Source organism: Lithobates pipiens, unplaced genomic scaffold (assembly GCF_037356315.1).
Source record: "Lithobates pipiens isolate NorthernLeopardFrog02 unplaced genomic scaffold, aLitPip1_a1.2 Scaffold_23, whole genome shotgun sequence".
NCBI lineage: Eukaryota > Metazoa > Chordata > Amphibia > Anura > Ranidae > Lithobates > Lithobates pipiens.
Window position 1 is genome coordinate 52,343,065 of NW_027507785.1, and position 11,265 is coordinate 52,354,329.

The window sequence follows — 11,265 nt, forward strand, 5'->3', positions numbered from 1 at the left end:
GTTGTAAACCCTTACAAACCACTTTGACCTACAGGTAAGCCTAGATTAAGGCTTACCTGTAGGTCCAAGCAATATCTCCTAAACCTATATGGTTTAGGAGATATTTGGCCGAAAACGGGCACCGCTGTCTACGGCGCATGCGCCATAGACAGCGGCGCGCAGGCGCACTGAACGCGGCAGTTCCAAAAATGGAGCTGCCGCATTTGTCGACTCCCGTGCGCATGCACGGTTGTGACGTCATCGCGGCTTCGCCGAATGACAGCGGCGGAGCTGCGAGACGCCACCAGCAAGATGGATGCGGCGGACTACAGGGGACAGCGGCGACTTCGCTGGCTCCTGTGTCAGGTAAGTGACACATAATGGGCTACTATGCGATGTGATGCGATGCATAGTAGTCCATTATGCTTTACCTTTGCAGGGAAAAAAAGAGGAAGTAAACTCATCAGGGTTTACTTCCTCTTTAGAGCCCATTCACACAGGGGCAACACGACTTGTAGGCGACTTGAGTCAGGCAACTTGGACACGACTTGAGTTAAGATCACAGCGCGACTTGGGACGACTTCAAAACGACTTGTGATGACTTCAAGCGCGACTTGGGACGACTTACAAGTCGCCCCAGGCCAGGCGACTTTTGCCAAGGCCAAGCAGAGAATGAGCTCAAGGGGGAACTCCACGGCAAATTTCTGAAAAAAATTTGGCGTGGGTTCCCCCTCCGAGAGCATACCAGGCCCTTAGGTCTGGTATGGATTCCAAGGGGAACCCCCTACGCCGAAAAAACGGCGTGGGGGTCCCCCCCAGATCCACACCAGACCCCTATCCGAGCACGCTACCCGGCCGGCCAGGAAAGGGCCGGCCGGGTACTTTATTTCCACAGGTGAATGGGTAGAGGTACATTGTACCCCATACTCATTCACATAGGGTGGGGGGGCGGTATCCGGGGGCCCCCTTATTAAAGGGGGCTCCCGGATTCCGATAAGCCCCCCGCCCGCAGACCCCGACAACCAACGGCCAGGGTTGTCGGGAAGAGGCCCTTGTCCTCATCGACATGGGGACAAGGTGCTTTGGGGTGGGGGGGCCGCACGCCCCCCCTCCCCCAAGGCACCCCCCCATGTTGAGGGCATGCGGCCTGGTACGGCTCAGGAGGGGGGGGCCGCCCGCTCATCCCCACCCCCTTTCCTGGCCGGCCGGGTAGCGTGCTCGGATAAGGGTCTGGTGTGGATCTGAGGGGGACCCCCACGCCGTTTTTTCGGCGTAGGGGGTTCCCCTTGGAATCCATACCAGACCTAAGGGCCTGGTATGCTCTCGGAGGGGGAACCCACGCCAAATTTTTTTCAGAAATTTGCCGTGGAGTTCCCTCTTGAGAGCTGATAATTCTGTCAAAGTCGCCTCCGTATAGACGGAGATCCGACTTGGAGGCGATCTCCATTGAAATCAATGGGTACCGGTCGCCTACAAGTCGGATTGAAGTAGTACAGGAACCTTTTCTGAAGTCGGAGCGACTTCAGTAGTGTGCATTAAGACGGCTCTCATTCACTTACATTGCTTTTTAAATGTTGTCCGACCTGAGGCGACCTGAGGCGACTAGGGGCGACCTGAAGTCGGATCAGGAGTTGCCCCTGTGTGAATGGGCTCTTAGAGCCCATTCACACAGGGGCAACACGACTTGTAGGCGACTTGAGTCAGGCAACTTGGACACGACTTGAGTTAAGATCACAGCGCGACTTGGGACGACTTCAAAACGACTTGTGATGACTTCAAGCGTGACTTGGGACGACTTACAAGTCGCCCCAGGCCAGGCGACTTTTGCCGAGGCCAAGCAGAGAATGAGCTCAAGGGGGAACTCCACGGCAAATTTCTGAAAAAAGGTCTGGTATAGATTCCCCCCCAGACCCTTATCCGAGCACGCTACCCGGCCGGCCAGGAAAGGGGGTGGGGACGAGCGGGCGCCCCCCCCCCTCCTGAGCCGTACCAGGCCGCGTGCCCTCAACATGGGGGGTGCCTTGGGGGAGGGGGGGCGTGCGGCCCCCCCACCCCAAAGCACCTTGTCCCCATGTCGATGAGGACAAGGGCCTCTTCCCGACAACCCTGCCCGTTGGTTGTCGGGGTCTGCGGGCGGGGGGCATATCGGAATCCGGGAGCCCCCTTTAATAAGGGGGCCCCCGGATACCGGCCCCCCACCCTATGTGAATGAGTATGGGGTACAATGTACCCCTACCCATTCACCTGTGGAAAAAAAGTACAAAAAAAAAACACAACACAGGGAAAAAATATTTTATTGCACAGCTCCGGGGGTCTTCCGTCTTCGGGGGTCTTCTCGCCGGACTCCTCCGCTATCTTCTTGTAGCTCTTTTACTAGCGGAGGAGTCCGGCTTTCTTCCTCCCCGCCGCCGGCCTCTTCTCCCGACTTCGGGGGTCTTGTCCCCCTCTTCGGTTCTTCTGCCGGGCCACCGCGCCTTCTTATAGCTCTTTTACAGGCGGTGGCCCGGTCTTCTGTCTTCGCCGCCGCCACCGCCGCCGCCGCCGCCTTCCGTTCTTCTTCTTCTTCTTCTCCAGGAGATGTTGACACGACGCTCTCTCCGGCCGGAATGCCAGAGCCGCCCTGCGCTGCCACTTATATAGGGACAATGGGGCGGTGTCACATGGGTTGATGTCACATGGGTTGGTCACACCCTTACCATGTGACATCAACCCATGTGACCAACCCATGTGACATCAACCCATGTGACACCGCCCCATTGTCCCTATATAAGTGGCAGCGCAGGGCGGCTCTGGCATTCCGGCCGGAGAGAGCGTCGTGTCAACATCTCCTGGAGAAGAAGAAGAAGAAGAACGGAAGGCGGCGGCGGCGGCGGCGAAGACAGAAGACCGGGCCACCGCCTGCAAAAGAGCTATAAGAAGGCGCGGTGGCCCGGCAGAAGAACCGAAGAGGGGGACAAGACCCCCGAAGTCGGGAGAAGAGGCCGGCGGCGGGGAGGAAGAAAGCCGGACTCCTCCGCTAGTAAAAGAGCTACAAGAAGATAGCGGAGGAGTCCGGCGAGAAGACCCCCGAAGACGGAAGACCCCCGGAGCTGTGCAATAAAATATTTTTTCCCTGTGTTGTGTTTTTTTTTTGTACTTTTTTTCCACAGGTGAATGGGTAGGGGTACATTGTACCCCATACTCATTCACATAGGGTGGGGGGCCGGTATCCGGGGGCCCCCTTATTAAAGGGGGCTCCCGGATTCCGATAAGCCCCCCGCCCGCAGACCCCGACAACCAACGGCCAGGGTTGTCGGGAAGAGGCCCTTGTCCTCATCGACATGGGGACAAGGTGCTTTGGGGTGGGGGGGCCGCACGCCCCCCCCTCCCCCAAGGCACCCCCCCATGTTGAGGGCACGCGGCCTGGTACGGCTCAGGAGGGGGGGGGGGCGCCCGCTCGTCCCCACCCCCTTTCCTGGCCGGCCGGGTAGCGTGCTCGGATAAGGGTCTGGTGTGGATCTGGGGGGGACCCCCACGCCGTTTTTTCGGCGTAGGGGGTTCCCCTTGGAATCCATACCAGACCTGAGGGCCTGGTATGCTCTCGGAGGGTGAACCCACGCCAAATTTTTTTCAGAAATTTGCCGTGGAGTTCCCCCTTGAGAGCTGATAATTCTGTCAAAGTCGCCTCCGTATAAACGGAGATCCGACTTGGAGGCGATCTCCATTGAAATCAATGGGTACCGGTCGCCTACAAGTCGGATAGAAGTAGTACAGGAACCTTTTCTGAAGTCGGAGCGACTTCAGTAGTGTGCATTAAGACGGCTCTCATTCACTTACATTACTTTTTAAATGTTGTCCGACCTGAGGCGACCTGAGGCGACTAGGGGCGACCTGAAGTCGGATCAGGAGTTGCCCCTGTGTGAATGGGCTCTTAAAGTCTCCGTTTCTTTTTGTTTGTTTTTTTCATGTAAAAATAACAAACATGTTATATTTACCTGCTCTGTGTAGTGGTTTTGCACAGAGCGGCCCCAATCCTCCTCTTCTCCTGGCTCCTCCCTCCTGTCAAGTGCCCCCCACAGAAAGCAGCGTGCTCAGACACGGGAGCCACGGTTCAGCCCCCGCCCCTTTCCTCATTGGCTCACTGACTTTGATTGCCAGCAGTGGGAGCCAATGGCCCTGCACTGATGTCTCAGCCAATGTGGAAGGAGAGTACCGGGCAGCCGAGACTCTCCTGCAACATCGCTGGATCGAGATGGGGCTCAGGTAAGTATTAGGGGAGCTGCTGCACACAGAAAGCTTCTTATCTTAATGCATAGAATGCATTAAGATAAAAAAAAAAAAAAAAAAAAAACTTCTGTCTTTACAACTGCTTTAACATGCAGTTTCAATGGATGAACGGATATTAATTTTATTTTTATTTTTTATAAATCCACCTCTTGAAATCCAATGCATTGAAATTAGCAATAGCCTGCCATGCGCATTCCTTCATTTCACCACTGGGGACACAATTGGGCAATCCAATAGCCAACTGCAGAGGTGCACAATGCCAATGGTGCTGCTAATTGCGATGCGCTGACTTTAGCATTGTCAGCTTGACACAGGAAGTGCTGTTGCTGGCAGGATCGCCAGCTTTCTTTAACATGACTGCATACAGTGAGGCACGATGCCACACATTCCGAATAATGGATTTTGGGTATACAGAACTTATATAGTGCCCAACAGTTTTTGCCGCTAATCACAATTTAAAAAGGGAGACGGTACAGTTACAAAACAAGTCATGACCAGAGGGTTAGGACCAGTGCTGGCACAGAGTCATCTAGAGCCCAGAGGGTGAACATGCCAAAACGTGCCCCCTCCAACATGTATGAGCATTATTTGTCAGCAAAAATCCCCTCCCCCCCCCCCAAAAAAAATTCATGCTTCATCTGCATGCTCAGCTCAAAACCTCTCATTCAACATATTCTCCCAGCACACACCCCCCCAAAAAAAATCCCCCCTCTCATCACAAATTCCACTCCTCTAAACCGCCATCTTAGCACCCTCCCTTCCAAATTTCCCCTCCTAGCACAAATGCCCCCCCCAATCATCCCTACTAACACAAATCCCTCTCCCAAAAAAAATCCCCTCCTAGCGCAAATCTCCTCCCCATATTACCTTTTCTAGCACAAATCCCCCTCCTAGTACAAATACTCTACCCCTCAAATTTCCACTCAGAGGCCAATTTCCCCCCACCCATTCCAAATCCCTCCTCTCATCACAAATTCCACTCCTCCAAACCCCCATCTTAGTAACCCTCCCCCCTTCCAAATTTACCCTCCTAGCACAAATGCCCCCCCAATCATCCTTACTAACTTATAAATCCCTCTCCCAAATTAAATTCCCCCTCCTCCATACTACCTTTCTAGCACAAATCCCCCCTCCTAGCATAAATCCTCTGCCCCTCAAATTTACGCTCAGATGACAACCCCCCCCCACCCACTCTAAATCCACCCTCTCATCACAAATTCCACTCCTCCAAACCCCCATCTTAGCACCCCTTCCAAATTTCTCCTCCTAGCACAAATCCATCCCCATATTACATTTTCTAGCACAAATTCCCCTCCTGGTACAAATCCTCTACCCCTCAAATTTCCCCTCAGAGGACAAATCCCCCCCACTCTAAATCCCCCCTTTCATCACAAATTCCACTCCTCCAAACCCCCATCTTAGCACCCCCCCCCCCTTCCAAATTTCCCCTCCTAGCACAAATGCCCCCCAATCATCCCTACTAACACAAATTCATTTCCCCCCAAAAAAATCCCACAAATCCCTCCCCCCATATTACCTTTTCTAGCACAAATCACCCCCCCCTCCCCAAAGTCCCCCATCCTAGCACAAATCCCCTTCCACCATCTCTCCTCTCAACACACACCCCCCTTAAAATCACCACTCCTAGCACACCTCCCCAAATTTCCCCTCGAAGCCAAATTCTTACTTTCTGCCGCCCCCACCAAATTACCCCTCCTGGTTAGGAGGGCCCTGCTCATAGGAGCTTACAATCAAAAATATATATTTACAGTAGTGATAACATTACAGGAACTTTCTTCTTTTCTTTTTTTTTTTTTACAGGATTGGTACAGCTAAAAATTGTATTTTAGGGTAATTATATCGCTGGCCCCCCAAATATATATCCACATGACTGTACTACTGCTTCTACAATACAATGCAGCTAGGCGTCACGGGCAGCGAAAGGGTTAAAAAGACTCCAGAAACTGTTAGCAATGGCAGGAAGGAAGAAATGGATCTGTAGGCCACATCCTGTTACTGTGACCCACTCCCTAATCTCAGGGACACACTCGCAGGCTCTGTCCTGAGGATGACAAAAAGTACAGCAATGTCCTCACTGCCACCATGCTGCCCCCTTCTGGTCAACTCCCATGCTTGCAGCTCCGTCTACCATCCATGAATTGGGATTGATGGTTTTGGTTTAAGTGGTGCACCTGTGTCATTAAGAATTGATCCAGTGTGCATAGTTGGATAAATGAGCCTTGGAGTGCGATGTGCAAATTCAATTTTGACTATAAAGGGCCCCTTTGTGTGGAGTTATGTTGTGTTACACACTGCCTGATAGAGAATATGCAAATATTGCAGAGAAGTTATAGAACTGATGCAAAAAAAAAAAAAAAAATAATACAAACACAATATAAAAAAGCATAAAAATGAATCTATCTATCTATTATAAAAGAAGTGTAAAATGTGTACTTACATCTATCTATGTATCTAATATAAAAAAGCATAAGAAAGAAATGTATACCTACATCTAGCTAGCCATCTATGTATCTATCTATCTATCTATCTATCTATCTATCTATCTATCTATCTATCTATCTATCTAATATAAAAAAGCATACAAAAATGTATACCTACATCTATCTATCTATCTATCTATCTATCTATCTATCTATCTATCTATCTATCTATCTATCTATCTATCTATCTATCTATTATAAAAGAAGAATAAAAAATGTATAACTAAATCTATCTATCTATCTATCTATCTATCTATCTATCTATCTATCTATCTATCTATCTATCTATCTATCTATCTATCTATCTATCTATCTATCTATCTATCATAAAAAAAGCATGAAAAATGTATACTTACATCTATCTATCTATCTATCTATCTATCTATCTATCTATCTATCTATCTATCTATCTATCTATCTATCTATCTATCTATCTATCTATCTATCTAATATAAAAGAAGAATAAAAAATGTATAACTACATCTATCTATCTATCTATCTATCTATCTATCTATCTATCTACCTACCTACCTATCTATCTATCTATCTATCTATCTATCTATCTATCTAATATAAAAGAAGAATAAAAAAATTATAACTACATTTATCTATCTATCTATCTATCTATCTATCTATCTATCTATCTATCTATCTAATATAAAAGAAGAATAAAAAAATGTATAACTCTATCTATCTATCTATCTATCTATCTATCTATCTATCTATCTATCTATCTATCTATCTATCTATCTATCTATCTATCTATCTATCCATTTAGGAACAGTGTACTAAGTCTACTCAGTAAAGGTCGGATGGCTATAATGTAGTACATAATCAATTTATAACATGTCCCATCCTCAATAAATCAATCCCTTGGCTATTCCTTCTGTATAATCATCTGCAGATTTTGCACATAAAAAGTGCATTTTACCGCTTCTAAACAGAGACCATTAAACATCTATACTTCTATCCCCATAGACAAGGGCTTGACCCAGCACTAGGACAGAAGAAGAATATGTATTTGTCCAGGCAGTATAACAAAACCTTATTATATACATCGTATCCACATGTAAAAAATACAGCCTAGTAAAGCAACAACAGATCAATGCAACTGATTGTGTTTAATATGTTAATACAAAGCAATCTAATCTTAGTATTCTCAACGATGAAAGAATAAGATTATGTGACAGAGCTAACAATCTATATGATGTAAAAAATAAAATAAAAAAAAAAGCAGAGTAATAATAGATTCCTTTAGTAAAAAGTGCTGAAAAACTAAAGATATTGTTGATTTGTATTGCAGAATCTATAGACTGCACAGAACTTCTATTTATCAGTGTTTTCACCCAAGATTCACATAGGATTTAGTAAGAAAATGTGTGAATCTTGGGTGAAAGTTGAGCGAGCCCATCTGTAAATCGACCCTGCAGGGGTGTTTCTAGATCCTGGCACCCAGGGCACTTGCTCCAGGTCTTCTACCGAGTGCCACAGGGCTCCTTTAAGACATGGAGAGGGTACATTCTATGCAGCACTGTATACAATTTTGAGACATTGTATCTTTTTTATCTAATTTTTAATTCATTAACAATAATAATAAATAATAATTAAACATAATACTAAAAATTCTAATAGCTCAATGACAATAAATATTTATCTACTTTTCAGTTCACTTATCAATTATTTTATCATCGTTAATGTGATATTTTAGACCAATTCATTTCTGTTCAGTTAAAAAATAAGTGGTTGGAGTTGGTGTTAGATTTGATCCAAAGTGGGCATCATGGCATCCTTCCAGCCCTCCAACATTTGCATCTGTATGCCCAAAGGGGCCCCTGATCTTTTAGGACCCTAGAACTATCGTTGAGCTAGCTCAGTATACAATAATGATTAGTACCAAACAGCACAAGCGCTGCTATACCTGTGTGCCCAGAGGGGCCCCTGATGTATTAGGACCCTAGAACTACCTTTCAGTTAACTCAGTATACAATGACATATGTAGATTAGTAACATATAGCACAAGCACTGGTATAGCTGTGTGCCCAGAGGGGCCCCTGGTCTATTAGGACCCTAGGACTACCCCTGTGTTTACTGACTATACAATATCATAGATTAGTAACATACAGCACAAGCACTGGTATAGCTGTGTGCCCAGGGGGGCCCCTGGTATATTAGGGCCCTATAACTACCTCTGAGTTAACTCACTATACAATGACATATATAGATTAGTACCATACAAGCAATGCTTTACTTGTGTGCCCAGAGGGGCCCCAGGTCAATTGGAACCCTAGAATCAGCCCAATACAATGACAGGGGATTAGTAGTAACATAAAGCACAAGCACTTGTATACCTGTGTGCCTAGAGGGCCCCTTGTTCTATTAGGACCCTATAACTACCTGAGTTAACTCACTATACAATGACATATATACATTAGTACCATACAGCACAAGCACTGGTATACCCAGGGGCAGACTGACCATTCGGGCACTGCCCGAGGGCCCCATGCCACTAAGAGGCCCCATCGGGGTTGCCAGCCTCAATAATACCAGGGACAGTATGTAAAAATCTGTGTTTTTTAAAAAAAATCCCAAGATTATAGCTGCCCTGCCTCTCCAGTACCTTTTCAGTGTGTGTATGTGTATTCTGTGTGTGTGTACTGTCTGTGCATATTGTGTGTGTGTGTGTGTGTGTGTGAGTGTGTGTGTGTGTGTGTGTGTGTGTGTGTGTGTATATACTGTGTGGCCACATAATCTATTGCCTGGGGGCCCCATAATCTCCTATTGCAGGGCCCCACGAGTTGTCAGTCCACCCCTGGGTATACTTGTATGCCCAGAGGGGCCCCTACTCCATTAGGACCCTAGAATAAGCCCTATACCACAAGGATTAGTAACACACAGCACAAGTACTTGTATACCTATGTGCCTAGAGGGGTCCCTGATCTATTAGGACCCTATAACTACCTCGTAGTTAACTCACTATACAATGACATATATAGATTAGTACCATACAAGCAATGCTTTACTTGTGTGCCCAGAGGGGCCCCTGGTCTATTGGAACCCCAGAATCAGCCCAATACAATGACAGAGATTAGCAGTAGCATAAAGCACAAGCACTTGTATACCTATGTGCCTAGAGGGGTCCCTGATCTATTAGGACCCTATAACTACCTCTGAGTTAACTCACTATACAATGACACATATAGGTTAGTAACATACAAGAACTGGTATACCTGTATACCCAGAAAGGGGTCCCTGGTCTATTAGGACCCTAGAATCACCCCTATACAATAACAGAGATTAGTAACACACAGCACAAGCACTCTCCTACATAAAAGCAGTGGAGCAATTACAACCTAATGGTAAAACAAGTGCTGTAACGCCCGGGGAGTATAGCTGTGTTATATTGTCGGCTTATGACTATACAAAGCAGTTCTTGCCAGAAAGCCTCTCCAGCTGTTGTGGGACTGTAAATCCCAGCATGTCCTGATACTTCCACAGCAGCTGGGTTTTGCATGAATCCATCTGAGCACTATACACCCCCCCCCCCCCATCCTATGATGGGCACACAGGCAGGGGCGGAGGATACAGCATTGCTGTGGTCACCTACCTGTGCTCATCTTCCTGTGCGGAGAAGTTGCAGCAGTCCTCTGTGCTCAGACCATCCTCTGGGCTCCCCGGCAGCAGCAGCAGCAGCAGCAGCAGTGTCAGCTGAGTGTCAGCATTGGGCAGGCTGCGGGCTGCTAGCGCTGAGATTGCAGCATGTCCCTTCCTGCAGGGGGAGAGAGGGGACCCAACACATCCACACAAGGACAATCCCAGCTTCTATTCCAGAGGATGGGGGGGGGGTCACGTGTCTGACAACCCCCTTCCCTCCCAGCGCCGGGGCGATGCTTGTGACTACCCTCTGCACCTACAGCGCTATGCGATCCTTGCCAACTTCCATTGTGTCTTGTTAGAGGAAGGAAAGGGGGGCATGGATGGTGCAGGCAGAGACCAATCCTCAATCTGCTTTGCAAGAGGGGGGGGAGTCATTTTTTCACTTGTCCATTTTTGGGGTACTGTACTTTAACATCACCTACCCCTCGAGTTGTTTTGGAGAGGCTGATGAATTTTGTCCCACATATATATATATATATATATATATATATATATATATATATATATATATATATATATATAAAACAGTATGAACAAGTGAATACAATACTGCAGAAATAAGAACAGTCTGAAAAAGTGCATTGGGTTTTGAAGGATATAAAATAAAGCAAAACAGAAAACTGCATAAAGGAGCCAAGATAAATCTTTTTTTAATGGCAATAAGATACAGGATCATTTATTTTATATATATATATATATATATATATATATATATATATATATATATATATATATATATATATATAAATAAATGATCCTGTATCTTATTGCCATTAAATAAAATAGTTGGCACAGCTATCTATCAATCATCTATCTATCTATCTATCTATCTATCTATCTATCTATCTATCTATCTATCTATTAT

At 46.7% G+C, this 11,265-nt stretch overlaps 1 protein-coding gene across 2 annotated transcripts in view; it reads right to left on the reverse strand.

Moving 5' to 3' along the window:
- The window catches only part of FGD5 (FYVE, RhoGEF and PH domain containing 5), a 224,755-nt gene extending 214,095 nt beyond the window's left edge, over window positions 1-10,660 (reverse strand). For both annotated transcript variants that reach the window (XM_077451613.1, XM_077451612.1), the window contains exon 1: window positions 10,351-10,660. In XM_077451613.1, coding sequence (XP_077307739.1) covers window positions 10,351-10,360 — 10 coding nt within the window. In that variant the 5' untranslated portion in view covers window positions 10,361-10,660. The remainder of the gene's footprint in view (window positions 1-10,350) is intronic.
- Window positions 10,661-11,265: the final 605 nt, after the last annotated feature.